The 18833-nt window shown below is 40.7% G+C and overlaps 2 protein-coding genes across 2 annotated transcripts; one reads left to right on the forward strand and one right to left on the reverse strand.

The window, feature by feature from the left end:
- Window positions 1–448: 448 nt before the first annotated feature.
- slc39a1 (solute carrier family 39 member 1) lies at window positions 449–4896 on the reverse strand. The gene is made up of 5 exons (XM_076048860.1): window positions 4644–4896; window positions 3480–3610; window positions 2777–3088; window positions 1895–2280; window positions 449–1861 (listed from the first exon to the last, which is right to left on the reverse strand). Exons 1-4 carry the CDS (start codon window positions 4756–4758, stop codon window positions 1927–1929), a joined length of 912 nt encoding a protein of 303 aa, XP_075904975.1. The 5' UTR covers window positions 4759–4896; the 3' UTR covers window positions 449–1861; window positions 1895–1926.
- A 1392-nt stretch (window positions 4897–6288) lies between these two features.
- Window positions 6289–10653, forward strand: tmem208 (transmembrane protein 208). Its single transcript, XM_076048873.1, has 6 exons — window positions 6289–6487; window positions 7098–7193; window positions 7431–7490; window positions 7622–7758; window positions 9092–9176; window positions 10038–10653. Exons 1-6 carry the CDS (start codon window positions 6482–6484, stop codon window positions 10173–10175), a joined length of 522 nt encoding a protein of 173 aa, XP_075904988.1. The 5' UTR covers window positions 6289–6481; the 3' UTR covers window positions 10176–10653.
- The last annotated feature ends 8180 nt before the right edge of the window (window positions 10654–18833 follow it).

The raw sequence follows: 18833 nt of genomic DNA on the forward strand, positions 1-18833 counted from the left end.
ATAGAATAATAGAATAGAATAGATGTACTTTATTGATCCCGAATAGGGAAACTACACTGCATTTTTAATCATTTTCTTGATTATACACCATCACAGTTGCGCACTTTGCATAACAGCCGCAAATACCAGCAATACCAATAAGCTTTGTGGTGACTGCAGTGGGCCAAATATAGATGCCGCCCATACCCTATAGTGCAGTAGTACCTCTTTTCCTGTTTCCAGTTTCGGTACGAGGGAATCTGAGAGTGTATTTGAAGCTGTCATAGCAACATTTTCTTGGAGAATCTGCAACCAAACACAAAGTCTGAAGATTCATACGAAATGCCGAATTTGACAGATCAGGCTTAACATCAAAACTTCACGATTTTCTTCTTGAGACAAATGAACCAAAAATACTGAAGGTGAATCAGACAATAGTCACAATAGTGGTAGGAGTGTTCACAACACACACATGAGAAAAAAATCACGTTTTTCACGTTTTTTTATTTGGCTTCAGTTTTGACATTCATTGCATCAAGTTTTTCTTGAACAAATGTTAAAAGGGTTGACACATGCAACATGAAGATGCACATAAAAACACAATGTACTGACAAACACTCCACACATGCAAGCTTCCTCCTTGTGATAATGAGGAAATTGTGATCATCACATGATTGTGCAAAACAGGAAGTGTGTCTCCTGATTGAGCTGACCTGATGGATGCAAACTCGATCCGTCTCTTTTTGAAATATCTTCTACAGCTTAGTTAAAAAAAGACTAGTTTCAAGTGTTGCCGAGGCTGTGGACGCCTCAAAATGACTGAGTCAGTGCAGCCAGCACGCTTTTGGTCCATTGTTAGATTTCTTCAAGTAAAAACACGATGGGTGCAAATGAAATAATGACGTACCAGAATTAAACCCTTTGGCTGGAATTTCCCTTTGTGCTGAAATTCACCACCTCTGTGACAGAATACATCTGCATCTACACTGAACAAAAAGTCTATATATGTCACTACCGCGTGCAAATAACAGTGATCTACTAATTGTTAAAAAAGTGCAAACAGAATTGAATGAAATCCCAGCATACCTGCTCATTGTGATTGTTTTTTTGTTTTTTTAAACAAAGACATTGTTTAAAACAGCGTAAAAAAGTCAGTCTGCAATTAAACAAGTGGAGCAGAAAAATGTCAGAAACATTGATTGAAATGAGATGTTCAAACACCTCTTGCCCAGGCACAACATCAAAAAACAAGAGCTTAAAATATACCAAATAAATGTGGGTTAGTGTAAGCACTATAAATAACAATATAAAACAAAAAACATTAAGCCTGCTGCTATTTGAAATGGCACAATTAGAGACAGTTAAAGGCACAAAGAGGCTTTTTGAAGAAATAAAGTTTACCATCAGCTAAAATGTAAACAATGTGACACAGACCAGTTGTAGTTAAAATCATTAAAATAATGCATTAAAAGCAGACTTCTCAACCTTAGAAAGAAAAAAAACAAGCAGTTAGTAATTTAAAAACAGGGAGTCAATTTAAAACGATTTTATCTTCCGTCTGAACCACTGTTCCAAACTGCAGGACACATCAGGTGGATTTTCTGCCACAAGTAGCTCACATTGTACCTTGTATCTTCTCACAATGCCTGGTCTAAGGCATAAGGACCTTTTCTTAAAATAAAAAAGAGAAAGAGAGAAAGTGAAAGGAAGTGAGATGGCTCACTCCTTACAAACTCTCCCGCAATAGAAAAACAACCCTGTGCATTGGATTATGTTTCACACCTCACCCAAATGAAACGCTGCTGGACTTACAGGTCTGAGTTGGTCTTTGTGGAGGCCTTGATCAAGCAGGACAACCCAAAATCATAAAAACAGTTTATCTCTACAACAGTCGGGAGTTTGTTTGGTGAGAAACGTGCCGGGCAGGACCGACGACTCCAGTCTGTCTCAGCCCAGGAAGGTGAGGGCGGCCATGATGCCGAAGCCCAGCAGGATGAAGAGCACTTTGAGCAGCTGCTTCCCGGATGAGTTGAGCTCGTGGGGGAGGATCTCCAGGAAGGTGATGTAGATAAAGGTTCCCGCCGCCAGTCCCTCCAGGACGGCCTGGATCAGGGCTCCGGAGGAGAGCTGCGCCTCCATCACGCTGATGCCGATGGCGATGCCGACGGGCGACATCATGGCGAACACCCCGACGTACGCCGCCAGCCACAGCGGAGGAACGCCGCTCTGCACCAGCTTCACGGCCAGGCTGAACACGATGATGCTCTTGTGGACAACTATGGCGACGCAGATCTCCAACACCTGGACAAAATTAGGAGATTTCCATGAAGGACATGGCGTTAAAAAAGCCACGGTTTTAAAGATGGATGAAGTCAGCAGAGTATCTTGGTATTTGTGTACAAAGTGGAGAGAGAAATGGAACTGATTTAAAGCTACAAAAAAAAATGTTTCCAGAATGTTTTGACTGACCACCAGATGCTTATGGTAGTTCATTCATTTTTAAAGCACTTCAGCCAGGCACAGTAAATGTTTCTACCGTTGTGCTTAATAAACTTTGAACTTGCTCTGTTACTTTTTCTTTTCTGTTTGATTAAAATTTATTCCACTTGTATGTAATTCCATGACAACAGACATTAATACACATGAGATGCTTCAATGATGTGGGGAAAACATTTTTTTAACCAAAAAAAGGCCTTGAAGGAGTTTTAATACCGACAGAAGCATGATGGAGCTGTAGGCAAGCATTATAATTTCAATAGCATTTCTAATTTAACATCGGACAACAAGAAGTTCTTACCTTTGACTCTGTGTTCTGCAGGCCAATGGCAAGGCCCTCAAATAGTGAGTGTAGTGAGAGGGAGAGGAAGAGCATGAAGGAGCGGAAGGACGAGTGGGCCTGGAAGTCGATATGGATGTGGTGGCCACTGTTCTCCACCTCGGGATTTGCTCCATGTCCATGTCCATGTCCATGATTTCTGACTTCTGGAATGAGAGGCTCCCTCTCCCCCGGCGCCCCTCTCAGTTCCCGACAGTTGAGGGCAATCCTCTCCACGATGAGGACGGTGAAGAAGCCGGCAGCAATGATGAACTCCGGCAGAGGGAAACTGGTCTGTTTGATACCAACACAGACAAATGAAACCTTTCCAGACATTTGCGTGAACATCTTCTGTATTTACGAATCTGCGCTCATGCAAACTCCTGTAAAGCAACTGGAGTAGCAGCTACAACACAGATACACAGATCGGTTCTGATACCTGGAACTTCTTCAAAGGAACTTTTGTGAGATTTTCTGCAGTTAAAACTCTCTAAGCAACACAGCGGCTTTTACTTTTTTTCATGGTTTAAGCAAGTAGCAGACAACTTGTTTGTGCTCTGAATATACGTGATGACTTTAAAGTAGTTTCAAGACATTACTTAACGAGATGTAGGAAAGTTCAAGGCTACTGTGTCGGCAACCTTTTTATTTGCTTTGCCACTCGGAGAGGCAGTTAAAAACACACCTCGACCTGCCGAACGTCCAACTCGCTGCTGATGTCAGACAGATAATCTGGAATGATGTCCAGCAGACATGCTGCCAAGAAGACGCCGCCGGCAAAACAGCTGATCAGACTCAGGATGGTGCGGTCTCTTTCTGCAAATGGAGACGCAAAAACAGTATGTTTGTTATTGAGGTGCAATACTTTTTTTTTTTAATTATTATTATTATTATTTTTTTTTTTACACATTTTCCAGCCATTCATGTCAAATGTACTTTACCAAGGGTTTGGCAAGCTGCCTTGATTATGGCGCATGTCAAACTTTGCAGGAAACACAAATGTGCAATGGTCGGCACAAAATCATGTGACCCATCGTGATTGTGATGGCACACAAAGTGAAAAGGACTCAAGTTGGCCGGAAAGTGTTTGACACTTTCACTTCTGCATCAAAGAAAGCCTCCTGTGAAGGCCCTGTGTGCTTCCACTGATGAAGCCACTAACATAACAACAGAATGGGCTGACGAGGCATCAGCATTTGGTCAGATGACTGTTTATGATTAGAGGACTCATGAATAAAACAAAAATACATTACAGCAAATAACTGAATGGTCTGGAAAAAGTAGGAATGCCCATGGATCCAGAGGAGTTACACATTGTATTCTGAAAAATATCACAGGAAATATTTGGGCATTCAGACAGCCAGTCCTTCTTGTTTGTTTATTTTTTTCATCCGTGGATGTTGCACTTTAGCTTTCACTTTGTTTCAAGGCCAGTAGTTAACGTCAGCCCAAGTGAAATGCAAAGCAACCGTGGTATCAGGTGATCAATGGTTCCTGACGGAGTCATTACCGATAAGGTACCAGCAGCAAATAACTCACACTGGCTTAGGGGGGTAAGCACGTGATTCGAATGAGGGACACAAGCAAGCAGCGCTGAGCCAAACTTAATTTGTATGTTGAGAATTCAAGAATGACACGAAGTTACATGCAAACTGTGACACACAGTGTCAAACGGGTGGCTTTAAAGGAAATCCTAATTTTGCTGTCTCGGGTTCGGCATTAGAAAGAAAGAAAGAAAGAAAGAAAGATTATAGTTAACTACTTTTGGTCATTACTTTGACAACGGACGAGGTAGAATCAACTCTGTGAACATCGCCGATACTTGTAACTTCAAATAATCTGTACAGACCTGTTCCATTAGGGTTTCTGAACCATTTGAGTCGAGCCGGGATAAATCCAAAAAAAAGGGTTAACACCAGTAAACCGAACAGAGCGCATATTTTCACCTGGAGCAGGTATTCCATTTTGAATGATTAACTGCGGGGGAAACTGTTTATAATCCCGTCGCAACTTAATCTATGGAAAAATGCACTGCCTGCCAGCTGTATACAGTGAGACAAGCAGCCTCCTTTCGGTGGTAGTTCGGGGGCACTAATGCTACGGTGGCCGAGAGGGTTAAAAAAACAATTTCGAAAACTGATTTGGCGTAAATCATTTCCTACCGACTCATGTTTGTAAGACTCTATAAGTTAAACATAGACCCACCTTACTGTAAACTTAACTACTGACTCAGCGGCAGTTAATAAAATTAAAAAGAAATTTTCTTTATCGTCACTCACTCCCCCTTTTAAACGACGTTAAAAGAAATATATGAGCTTCCAAAACTTCACCAGCAGATGGCAGTCTTGCATCAGAAGCCCACGTTTACACAGAAGGAGTAGGAAGAGGAAGAAGAAAAACAAACAAAAAGAAAGGTGATTGAACTTGGTCATTTGTGGCAGAGCACAGGTGAGAGAACTAAAAGGACAAACGTGACGTTAAGAAAAGTATAGAAAAAAGTTGATATATTACGGAGATATTACAGAAAGAGTCTGCGGATCAACTGTTCATATATATGTATATATAATATGTATATATATATATATATATATATATATATATATATATATATATATATATATATATATATATATATATATATATATATATATATATATATATATAAACGTTAAAGAATCAAGAGATAATGTAATTATTTTGAGTTTTAAATTGCTGAATGGATGTAGTGGAATTTTGTGTGTAATGGTATTTTTTGAGTTCTGATTACTCGAAAGGACATCTCTGAGAATCAAAGATTGAAATTTCTTAGACTTTTTCTGAGAGTATAGTCAACATTTTTTTTTTAATAAATAGATAAACAAACAAACAAACAAATAAAAAATAAATAAATGAATAAATAACAGTCGAGGGATGGTTCCAAAGCATGAGATTCGAGTTTGTTCAATGTATTTTAAATGCTGTTTAATGTTAAATGTTTTGTTTGGACATGCAAGTATTAATAGAATTAATACATTTTGGAAGTACAGTCATGACTTAATTCAATTACTTTACTTCAAAAAACGGGAAGCGTTTTTCCCCACTGTCTTTTCAACATACACTGTATTGTTTTGATGAATTATTCTTTCATCCGTGCAAACAACACTCAATATTATGTAATTAACATCACTATGTTTCTTGCTAAAATGGCATGTACATAAATGTACATTTTACTAATCAGAAACCTGTATTTATTGTGTTTGAAAACGACACAAACAGGTTTTTGTTTTTTTTTAAATAAATAAATAAAAACAAACAAACATGAAATACTGAACTAATAAAAGGCCATCAAGACACTTGATTTATGTAATAACTTTGCGTAGAAAACGGTCCTGTTTAAAATTCACTACATTCCCTGGAGGTTGTCGCAATTGTCGACTCTCGCTGTTGTAAAGAACTTATTCTCGTTAATAATGAAGTCTTGCGGATGGGAGGAGGGACCTTAGACGTGACGTCATTTTAATGCGCCGGATGTGTTGACTGTCCAGAAAACTGAAATGCTGATGTGGTACAAGGAATAAGAGCGGAGGGGGACTTTGGCGTGTATTTGTAAATGCAGTGATTCGAAAACTAAGGAAAGCGGCGTCGAGAACCGGTGGTTGTCACAGAAGCAGCGGTAGAAGAGACTCAAGGCAGCGGGTCAGAGAGCCGATGGCGGTGAGACAATCGCACAGCGACTGACAGATTGACCAGGTCGCTGTGTAGAAAGAAGATTGAATGAATGAGACTGCAGCAAAGTGCAGAGTGTGTGATTGCTTGTGGCAGCCGATTTCTATGGCTATCAGGGTCGATGAGGCTGTGCGATTATTAACTATGTAAATTCTGTATTGCAGTTTATCAGTGTAACGATGAAAGAGGACATTTTCAGTTAAAAAAAAGAAGAAGAAGAAGTAATTCAGTCAACATGTTACTACTACTACCACCACATCCATGTTGACTACTACTACTAAAAAATAATGAACACTAGTTTATGTTTCATGAATCCAACATTAAATACTCTCTTTCAATGACAGTTCGTGATCAATCACTCCTTTTGTTTGTCACATTTTGACATCATAATATCAACTTTTAACTTGTGTTTCAATAAAAATTGGTTAACATGAAAAAAACAACAACTATTGAATGCTTGGACTTAAGTGACCTAGTTCTGTGATATTATACACCTGTCGTATATGCATTTTGTATTTTTCTTGAAATTTAATTGTGTGATTGATGTATTGATAGTCTGACAATACTAGTGTTGTGCTTTGTGTTTTTCTCTCAACAGCCCAAAGGCAAAGTTGGCACCAAAGGAAAGAAGCAGATTTACGATGAAAATGAGGCAACACTGAAGTTTTACACAAGAGTCATCCTCGGGGCCAATGTATGAGAGCCAGCGCCGTGTGTGTGTGTGTGTGTGCGTGTGCGTGTGTTTAGAAGAAACCGATTTGATTATTACAGTTTCTTTTGACAGTCTGATATTAATATAATGTAAGAGAAAAATCTTGTTATGAGTCATAATTCACACACAGGCTCATATTGCCTACATCAGACTGGTGGATTTTGTTTTTAGTGATTGACGCATGTTGCTTTTTAAAGATTTTATTGATTGTTTCCTCAGGCTATATATGCTGCTGTAAATCTTTTGATCTTCTACAGTTCGTCTACATTTTGGACATGGGTGAGTGTATTTATTCATTTAAGACATTCCGATATTAATATAAATAACTAACTGTGTAATACATTACTAATTCCACTTCCTGCATTTGTGACATTTGCCTGTGCCTGGACCTTAATCTTTTTCTCTTGCAGCTGCTGCTTGTGTTTGCACTCGCAGTGTATGTCGGGAGCTATCGCTCAATGTCTGCTATGGCCAAGCCGGCGTTTGCTGACGATGGGAGCCTCTTGGATGGAGGAATAGACTTAAACATGGAGCAGGGAATGGCTGAGTAAGTTGACCACTGAATATAAAGAGGAAATACTCTGTCAGTTCACAGGGAAGAGAAATCCATCTTTTGCGTGCGGATACGGAATGCATTTCATTTCGTGGAGTCAGACGACTACAGGAAAGTTTGCAGACGGTGCTCGGGGTAGAAAAGACTCCCCTGCTGCACCAGCCATCAGAGATTCCCAGTCTTTATTTTCAGGCAACTGTCTTAGATAATACCTCTCAGGGTTTTCGCGAGGTACAGTGTGAGAAATTTAGTGGCGTCTAATGGTAAGAAAGCACATGTTTATCATTGTTTATCATGCAGATTTTTTGCTTGCACTATATTGTCACTTTATCTTTAGTTATCAATAAAAACAATTGCAATTACATTACTCAGCTGATTGACACCTTGCAAAAAGCAAATGGCAGTAATATAACATCTACTGGAGAGACTGTCGTCACACACTGTGTTATTGTCCCACTCTTTGTTTATTGGTCAGGCTGGTCACGTGATCACATCAGTGCATTTAAATTCCCTCTGTGCTCTTTTTGGAACCAAAAGCTTTCTTTCCTTTGCTGACACTGTGTCAATAAAAAACAACATAGTGATGAAAGGACGCCCCTAATGTTAATAGTAATATAGCCACTTAAAATTAGAGCCTAAATTGTAATACGGAGGTAAACAAAGCAATGCAGAAAAAATATCAGCTAGCTTCGCAGATACCACTAGCTTTTTTACTCGATAATGTCCATGTGTTCGTAAAATGCTGATGCTTGGATTTTATCCATTATATTTGTGTTTGGAGTTTCAGTTGCTACTCTAGAAGGCTGTTCAGGGCGTGCGGAGGACCAGTGCTTTGTCGCGCACATACAGCACATAACTACAACGTCAAGCAATGAAATTACATTCTATGTAGCCCATTTAATCAGAGTAATAGTATTAAACCTGGAATTCAAGTGTGTGTGTTCTTGGATTTGTACCAACAGAAGCCACGGAGAAATGAAATGGTTGTTTTTGCAGAGTTATAGAAGCACAGCAGAGCTTTTTTTTTATCCGACCTGTTTAGTGCACAGATTTGACAGAAGCCAGTAAAGAGCGAGTTTACTACGTGTTAATGGGTTTCCAGTACTGAACTGACAGAGTGTGTTTGGTTGGTAATTTCACTGTAGTCACGGTTGTGTATAATTTTTTACCTTTGAGAAAAAAACTCAAAAAGTTTAGTTGAATTCATAGAATTACTTTTTTTTTATTTTTATTTTTATTTTTTATCATTTATCATTTATTTAGGAGAAAGTCCTGGCATAGAAATGTACTACCTGCTTGATGTCACAGGTGTATTTCTTTGTTTCAGGCACCTGAAAGACGTCATCCTACTCACAGCCATCGTTCAAGTGCTCAGCGTCATCTCGTCTTACTTCTGGTATCTCTGGCTACTGGTAAGGACTTTTGCAGGAGACAAAAGCCCAGCGCTGCAGCAGTGCTGGGTGATATGGCCCAAAACCAAATTCGCTGACTTATGGATTTTTTTTTAAACATTGTTCATTTGAATGTTTTTTTAAAATTGGTACATTTTTGCACAATTTCAGTGAAATCAGCAATGGCTTCAGGAGTTCCTTTTGGGGTTAATGTGCATTAAATCACAGCTCTGGAAACATTTTTGTGGGCAAAATGGCAGGCTGTGCCATTGTATACACCAGTCAGTCAAAAAGTAATGTTTTCTTTTTTTGTTTTTCTGCTCCCTGCATAGGTTGTCCAAAATTTAAGTGACCTCATTTTCTTTGAGTTTTTTCTCTCTTGAATGTAATCTACCCTAAAAATGTTCTTATCTCATAGTGACACAGTTTACCTCAAAATGTGCAGGGATTCATGTTTCGCTGGGTGTGTTGTATGACTGTAAAGTGATCCATCCAGCGCCCTCACTGTCTTTGTCTACAGTTTGCAGCTGTCTTGAGCATCATTTACTGAACAACGTTTCAGCCCCTTAGCTGCATGCCTCTGTTTGTGGGACTCAAAATGTGGCATCAGGCACTTGACTGTTTGAGGTCTGACCCTGCAGAACTAAACCAGTTCTAGTTTGGAAACAAACTCTTACATAATATAAGAAATATGATTTCATTTGTAAATCACAGACTGTAATTAGTCGACAAAATTGTTCAAATTCCTCAGGATTTCCACTTTGCAGTTGATGCGGACAATATAAGATTCTCTTGCTGCACCACCAATGATGTGTTGTTTTTTTCCCCCTTCCTCTCTGATTGATTCTGAGTAATTGAGCTCCATCTTTGTGTGTGTGGCAGGCTCCAGCTCGTGCTGTGCACTTGCTCTGGGTGAACTTCCTCGGGCCCTGGTTTATGGCAGAAAACCCGTCCGCACCGGAGGAAGTCAACGAGAAGAAGCAGAGGAGACAGGAGCGCAGACAGATGAAGAGATTCTGATGCTGCAGTGCAGATGGAGCAGTATTTTTTATACACAGAATCTTTAGCGATCGTCTGCAGATAGCAGAGAAATCATAAGTTATTCAGGAAGAAATGCTGTTAACGCGATCCAGATCTGATCCGGTGGAAACCCTGCTATCCATGTTTGCCTTTTTTTCTGCTCTGTTCAGTTTGTCTCGCCTTGTCTGTCTAGACTGTACCATGGTTGAAATTTCATTTATTTTAAGGCATAAATATGAAAGTATTACTTTGCCTAACTTTGGCCCTGGGGGGGTTTGGCATTGATAGGACATAACTCAAAACTCATTAATTTTTTTTTTTTTTTTTTACCAGTCAGACCTAATGGCATCACTCTTTAGCCATCTTGACACAACTGCGTTGCGTTGTTTTGTAAGACGCCATTAACCGAAAACTGGATTTAAGTCAGGTTCAACAGAGAAATGTGACTTTTTATGCAATAAAATCTTCCTAAAATGTTTACAGTTGACATTGACCTCTTTCAAGAAAACCTTATGATATCCTGAACTCAAAACTCAACCTTTTTGTTGCTGCCCTCAGCAGTTGAAAAGCCGATTTTTTTTTTCTCTCCCTTCGTCTAAATGATACACTGACTGAGTTTGTTTGTAGTGTCTTTATTAAGCAGAACTCACTCATCAAACAGATGGTTGGAGGCCTTCAATCTTTGATTTGATCTGCAAAATAACCTGGTTGGCTTCATCTTTAATGATAGTTCACTTTAAATAGAAAAACATCCATCTGCCAAAAGGTTTCCTCATCCTTGTGAATTATGTGGCAGAAGGCAGAAAAACATTGAAGCTCTCGGCTGCAAACTCAATCATCGCTTGTCCTCTTTCAATTACTCTTAAAAACTACTCACACAGAATCAAGAGCTGATAAATGAGCATTTAAATGGTTGTAATATTAGAAGTAAACATCAAAGTGGTTTCCTCCCACTGAGTCCTCGCGGTGAAAATATTGGACCAAAATAAAACAATCTTGTAATTTTTCCTCTCTGAGTGTGTACTCAGTAACAGCGCTTATTCTGAGAATTTAAAGAGAGCAAGTGGAGTTCTGCTGGCCTGTTTATTGGTTAATTACAGATATACCTTTACTGTTGCCTCCACGCTCGCACATTTCAACAACCTGACTTGAGACATACAAAATTTCAGACTGATCACACTCTCAATGAAAAAGAAAAAAAAAACAACTACCTAATTCTTTCCCTAAAGCAGGTTTACTCCAAAATGACTGTTTTTTACCCTGCTGCCAATGTCCTGCCCTTGCTTCTCCAGCCCTGCACTCCTGTGCTGTCTCTATTATAGGGTTACAAACAAAGTCACCAAAATTAGAGCAGCACGGCATCCAGTTGTCAGGGCCAATCCCAGATGTGGCCTTTGAGCGAGACCATGTTGCAGTGTAATTTAGCACCAGGGAAGTTGGCTTCTTACCCCACCCCCTCAAAACTCACATATGTGCCTTTTATTTTCTTGCGGAGGATGTACACAAGTCAGGTTTTTTTTTTTACTCTTATGTTAGTTTTCTCAAACAAGCTTGCCATCATAAACAAATGAAAAACAACTGAAAGGTCACAAACTTTTCTTCCCTCCCGAAGAACATACGTTTGGTGACGCTTTAAGGTGCAGCATGAGGACGGAAAAGCCCCTTTGTAAGCAGCTTCAGTCTTGTGTGTCGCCGCTGCTGATTTAAGATGCAGAGAGGAGAAAAGAGTGGGGGAAGAGACGATCTTGTTTACAATGGCAGTAAAAACAGGGTTCATCCTGACAAGATGATATAAGGGAGCCAGGGCTGTGTTCCTTTTCCAGCCTTTCTGAAGAGCTTTTACATGCTATAAACCATGTTTTTAAAGCTTCAGGCATGCTCTCATGGCGCAAGGGTGAAATCCCAAGTTAACAAAAACATGTAAAACTGGGTTGGAGAGTTGGGGACATGAGAGAGCGGAGCACTGTTTCACCAAAGTGGCTGCAGAGGTCCCACTCTGAAGCCCTTTTGCACTTACACAGCTAGACAAAGCAGGAAATTTGGGGGCATCTGGGCAACAAGCGAGCCTTTGACCCCTGAACTGCAGCTCTCTCCGCTCTTTGAAGTCAAAAGAGAGAATCGCGAGCAATTGCATGCGCTGCAGATTGTGTTCCCTTGAACATTAAGCCTCCACTGTGTAAACAGAGTCAGAAGACTCTGAGTGTGTTTGGTGGAGCCGTGGGTGTAGTCTGCTTCAAGTTTATAATCTCCACTTCGACAACCCCGCTTGTCTGACTCAAATGGGACTGACCCCAAAAAACTCACAGTTTGTCGTCAGTGTTGGTACAGGATGCTTTTCAATGTCTTGTCTTTAATTAGTGAATGAGCGCGAGGTTGAGGCTTTGAATGTCATCACTTTGACAAAAGCACAGCTATGGCTCGGCTCTGTTTACAGCCCACACGATCCCCTTAAATGGAAGCCGTGAAGAATACTTGTAGAATTTGACTAGTGTGTGTGTTTGGAAATATTTGGAGCATCAGCCATAGTGACAAGAGCTCCTCAGGCTGTCATCTCTTTTGGTCTTGCGGCATGATGTGTGGCAGTTTGCAATAAATGTCAGAATTATGGGTTTAAATGCAATAAGCAAATCAATTTAGTAACGTTAGCAGCATTCTTGGCACTAATATAACATGGTCTTTTCGCAAACCATCACATTTCCGACCTACTTACCTTTAATTTCTAAAATTTTGAGAACATTTCTTAGCTCATGGGACTTTTGAATGAACAAAAAAATCTGTGGAATTTTCCATTCTAGTTTGGTACATTCCACAGCACAGAGTCAGAGCTTTAAAGAGTCTTTTTTTTTTATTTTTATAACACATACTGACTCTGGTCACTGTGGTACCCTTGTACTTTTATATTTGACTGCAGTGATTGGTGCAGTGGACAATGACGTTCTGATTGCTTATTTGGAGCAGTGGGTGTGCATGTGGCACATGCACGACACTTGATTGGTTCAGGTCCTACCTCTCCCATGGACTCTGGTTAAACCTTTGTAATTGTGTCCACTCCTCTTCCCTCCTGAAGTGGGGTCCCACAGGGCTGCGTGCTAGCCCGTCTTTTACTTCTCCATTCTTTTGCACTTGGTTTTATTCTCTTGAGATATGGCATTTCATTTCACTGTTATACATATGACAGCACCTACATCTATCCCCCCTACAAAGATAGAATCCTACTCTATTAAGCCACTGCTAACTGGTTAAGATGACCTTAAAGCTTGGATGGCTAAACATTTATTATTATTTTTTTTTTTTAAGTTTAATTACGAAAGACTAAAGATGCTCATAAGAAATGAAGCGTAGCGACAGCTAAGGCCGGCCTCATGGTCAATCCTGGTGACCTCTAGCTGTCAGCTGACATGGACTTGTCAGTTGGACAGCCATGATAGGCTAACTCCAAGTCATCTGGTCAAATCCCTCCTACACTCTCAATTTGGCACTGTGTTTGAACTATTCTGCGCTCACCTGAGGCCTTTCTGTGTGGAGTTTGCATGTTCTCCCTGTGTCTGCGTGGGTTCTCTCTGGGTTCTCCAGCTTCCTCCCACAGTCCAAAAACATGCATGTGAGGTTAATTCGGAACTCCGTGAGCGTGACTGTTTTTTTGTTTTTGTTTTTCTCTATGTTGCCCTGCGATTAACTGGCCACTTGTCCAGGGGGTCGCCCTACCTTCGTCCTATGACAGCTGGGAGAGGCTCCAGTAGACCCCAGTGACCATGAGTTCAGGAAGAATGGGTAAATGGGTGGATGGATGGATGTGTTGCAATCTGTGTACGTCTTTCCATTCTGGAGAGAAGGATCCCTCTGTTTTGGTTCTCTCTGAGGTTTCTGCTGCTGCACCCATACACATCCAGGCAATGTTTCGGGTCAGCTAAACCAGCTGCTCCTAACTGTGTCTAAAGCTGAAGCCTTAGTGGGCACTGGCCATTGTCTCTCCAAAACTTGTGAATGAATAAAAATAAGGAGATAAAAAAACATGTGCTATAATATGATGATATGCTGCTATGTTTACGCAGACAGAAAGGAAAACATTTCCAGATGACTTGATGATAACTTGGCATCAGTGCTGCACAACTCACCTCTCACTTTGCACCTTGAACCTGAGAGGAAAATCATGAGCATCGTGACTAACATTCTGACAATCTCAAGGTTTGTTTTCATCATCAATCTTAGTTCAGCCTCGTTGGCTCGTCTATATTAAGTTAGGCACGGGAGTCTGCCAAGTCCCCACTGGGAAGGCCATGAACTTGGAGGCATAATAGTTGCTCTTTGTGAATTCAGATTCTTCAGCTGAAGCGTTCCCATGTGGCTGCCATCATATGATGCAACGCTTAGAGATGTTTAAAATCAGCGTCATGTTACTCTTGATTTTGGGAGCCACAATATTTATGGAGGTTCATACACAAGCTGACAAGTCAGGTTGGTTTGATTAAAAAAAACAAAAAAACATCCAGTTTTGGAGTTAAATCAATAATAAATAAATCAGGATGCATGGTTGAGTGTTTGTTCTCTTGAACGCAGTTTCAATGAGGAATGTCCGCACGCATGGGCGCTGATCCTGGGGGTACATTCGGAGCTCAAGCACCCACTGAAACGGTTGAGCTCCACTGGTCAATCGGGATGAACCATCAAAAAAAAGTGAATTGGTGACAATCATCACTTTGGTGGTATTCATTTAATTTGGACACCGATGGGCAAAAACATGAATGGCGCTTATGCATGCACACCTCATGTATTATATGTGCTGAATAGAGCCGTAATGATTATAACTCCAGTGAGTCCAGTGAAACTTTGCATTGCCATATAGAGGCAGTATACGACAAGTATACTACAAGGATATTTTGCAGCTTTACACCTTGATTGGGGGATCTCAGGGGACTCAGAGTGTCACAGGAGGAATGTAATAAATAATATTGCCACTGAATACATAGTGTGCATTGTCTCATCAACTCAATGTCGAAACTGGCGTACCACAACCGGTCTCACTGAGACGTTGTGGCACGGAATCTAAAAAAAAACCTAAAACTAAAATTCCATTTATGAAAGCTGCTTTTGTGAATTATAGGCACAGTTTGCAAATATTTCAAAAAAATAAACAGACGAAAAAATAACGGGACTGAGGCAATACCTTGGTGCTGTGTAAACATGACCGCTACCACTACATTTTATTGCACTGTACAGCAGAATGTCATCTATATGGTGTTGTAGTCAAGACCGCACCAACCGAGACGAAGACATTATCAAAACTAGAGAGCATCAAGATTGAGACCAGACCAAGACATCTGGGGTTTGAGACCAAGACAAGACCAAGACTTTAAAGAAAAAAAAGAAAAAAAAAAAAAAAAAGAAAAAAAAAAAGACCAGTATCTTTTTAAATTCAAGTTTGCTTCTAAATCGAACATCAACATCTCTTTTGAACAAGGTGTCTTGAACAAGGTATTTTGAACCATTTTCCAAAAATTGACTTTGCTTCATAAAATTAAAAAATAGATTAACTAAGAATAAGGCCGGTGTCACTCTGGGTGTCACAAACAAAGCGTAAAACGGCAGCATCTGGATTATTTTCCCTTATTGTAGTGTTGGCTGAGTCTTGACCAGTCTTAATCAAAGATCCCGAGTCGGCCCAGCCCGAGACCGAGACAAGACCCAGGAAAAATGCCTCCGAGTCTGAGACGAGACCGAGACCCTTAAAAAGTGGTCTGGAGACCAAGACCAATCTTGAGTAGTACAACACTACATCTAAATGAGGCATATTTTGAGGTCATTAGCATCATCATTTTTTAAACATCTCACAAAATTGTTATGTAGTAATGACGTAGCAGACAACTATGGCACCTGGGTGGCTTTGAGTGAAGGCCCCACCCATGAACCACCACATTCCTGTACGAATCAGATATTTAAGTGCCTGTTTCTCTCGTTGCTGGGTTTGTTTACACAAAGTGCGGATCCCACAACATTCATCCATCTATCTTTAGAAGCTGAGCCAATCAGTGTCTCGTCGGCGGCGGCGATGACAACAAAAACAGGTTGCGTCACTCCCCTCCATTCACTGATTCCTGTCTGACATTGTTGTTTGAGCTTTAATTTGAAAGGACACATGGTTTGAAAGAGCTCAGCGACTGGCCAGGGCCGTGAGGAGCAGCGGTGGCGCCATGTCCACACGTCTGTGGCTGAACCCAGATCAGTTCGGCGCAGGCTCCATCACACTGGGTTCCCTTCCTCTTCCTTTGTTTTCATCCCATTTCCTTCCTCGTTTTCTAAGATACCGTTCCCCCTGATGGAAGTCTTAACAAAATACAATACTGTGAACGTAAACAAGTGCACAAATATCATGTCCTCCAACCTTGGCCCTTACCGTACGAAGGCGGACCTCCACCAACACCCAAGAGCGAGGTTTTAGGTGGTGGATTTCTGGCGCTCCTTTGAAAGACAAGATTCTGCATGCGATTGGGATTCGTGACTGTAAGGGCTGCACGTTTTGTAAAAGCTGATGAAGTAAAAACAGTTGCATAAAGACCAAAAGGTTCTTGCAGAAGGATAGTTTCAAAACTCCTCAACTCAAAGTTCTTAGGCTGAAACAGGATCTTGAATTGTGAGAAATGATGCATTCAGTGATAATGATACCCTGTTCGTTGTGTGGCAGGGTGGGATGTAATTACGATGTTCTCTCTGTGAGCTCATATGAAAACCTTTATTATCCTTCCCCCCTTATTCCCCTTTCAAATTCAATATGTAATTTTGCATTTGCATCATTGTCTCTGATGCTGTTAAAATAATCTAAAACGATTTTATGGTGAGGCATGCCAGACAGAATGTTTCCCCAGTCTACAGGATTTAAAATATGATATAATATCCATCTGAATAAAAAGAAAGCCATTAGAAACTGTTCTGTTCTAAATTTGGAAGATGACTGGACTGTCTGTCCATCATCTTCACCCAACCACACGCAGTGTTTCCACTGCAACCAGCGTGAGGCTTCCTTTTAATGCAAAGGACAACATTTTCACTGCCCAGTTGCGAGCTGCTCTTCACGGTGGTGTCACATAACTCTCGCCAACACCAGTCAACAAGGCTCCCAAACATGGACAAACACATTCTACATGGACAGCAGCTATATTAGTTATTTCTCTCTCTCTCTCTCACTCTCTCTCTCTCTAGATTTTTTGTATCTCCCTCTCACAACAACTGGTCATAAGCAGATGACCTTTGACCCTCTGTAGTCTGGATCTGCTCCAGGTTTCTTCCCACAGGGGAGTTTTTCATGGCCACTGTCACACCTTGCTTTGCTCTAGGAGGCCAGTTGGTTTTTCCTCTGATTGTACAAAGCACTTTGAGACGCCTTCTGATGTGATTCAGCGCTGTGCAAATCAAAGTCGATTGATCGATTGATTGACTGTCAGCCCTTCCCCTGCTTATGGCATCCAGTCAATGGATGCCATAACCAACTGAGAATGAGGCCGATTTGAAATTTCAGTGATCCAGCTACTGTACTTACCTCGTCATTAATGTTTAGAAAAAACAGTGGCACAGGATACAGGACCCATAGAGTCCATTAAGCATAATCAGTATTTTTACACGGCTTTTTGTGTCAAGTGCCATGACACCACCATCAGTCATTACCACCATTTACAACAAATCCAACAACTTATACAATTAAACCACCAAATGAAGTCCAGATTAATGGATAATTTCCTGGAAGAAAAAAAACCCCACCCCGCGCTCCGTCATAAGGAGCTTTCCATTAATTAGCTGCTTGGGAGAATCGAGGAGACGAGTGATTAATGAGCTGACCGGTGCGGCCAGAGGCGCGCCAACACATCTAGTGGTGAGGGAGACAGCCTGACTCACAAAGGGAGAGAAGGAAAGAAAATAAATATGTGGCCTTTCATGGACGCCCATTAAAAGAGTTGCTAAATGCAGTTACAAAGAAGCGGTGGAGCATTAGAGCTGGAGTGTGCGCGGGCAGAGCGAGTCCTGCTGATTACACCCTGGCTGGTGCCAGGAGTCCAGCAGACAGGGATGGGCGTGTGCTGCACTGGGAGCTGTGAACAAGGAAAGCAGTTCAGGCGACTTCTTGACTTCTCTCTCAGGGTTTGAGGTTCCTGTTGATAGTGAGATGAAAAGATCAATAGCACTTCCAAGTCTGCGCACTAATTTTAAACCACAGCCCAGCAGGCAAGTAGTTTAGCCTTGTGTTTTACAGGTACTGCTTTTTTGTTGTTGTTGTTTTAACAACAAATGAAAATACATAAAAGTCCACTGTAAAGGGGATGCATAATGTGTGTCACAGATGCACCTCAACACAGCAAAAAAGAAAGCTGTAATTATTTAATGTTATTTTATATGAAGTTATTCACACAGGTTAACCAAGCTAAATGTTCCTCTACCACTATTAGATTAGCCAGACGCTGCTTGTCTGACTTTAGTTCACAGCAATGATTTTTCTGGATTCAAAAAAAATAGTTAAGACTTTAGCCAATAGTTCAAAATAAAACTTTTGCAACAATCTATGTAGCTTCAAAAATATTTTCATCATGCCCACTGTATGCAAAGTGTGCAGCCAGTTGTGGCACCTTTGCACTTAGCAGACGCACAATCAACTGTCATTTAAACCTGTGTGTA

This window comes from Nelusetta ayraudi, unplaced genomic scaffold (assembly GCF_046127955.1).
Source record: "Nelusetta ayraudi isolate G7.1 ecotype Tasmania unplaced genomic scaffold, CSIRO-AGI_Nayr_v1 ptg000005l, whole genome shotgun sequence".
In the NCBI taxonomy this organism is placed as follows: Eukaryota; Metazoa; Chordata; class Actinopteri; order Tetraodontiformes; family Monacanthidae; genus Nelusetta; species Nelusetta ayraudi.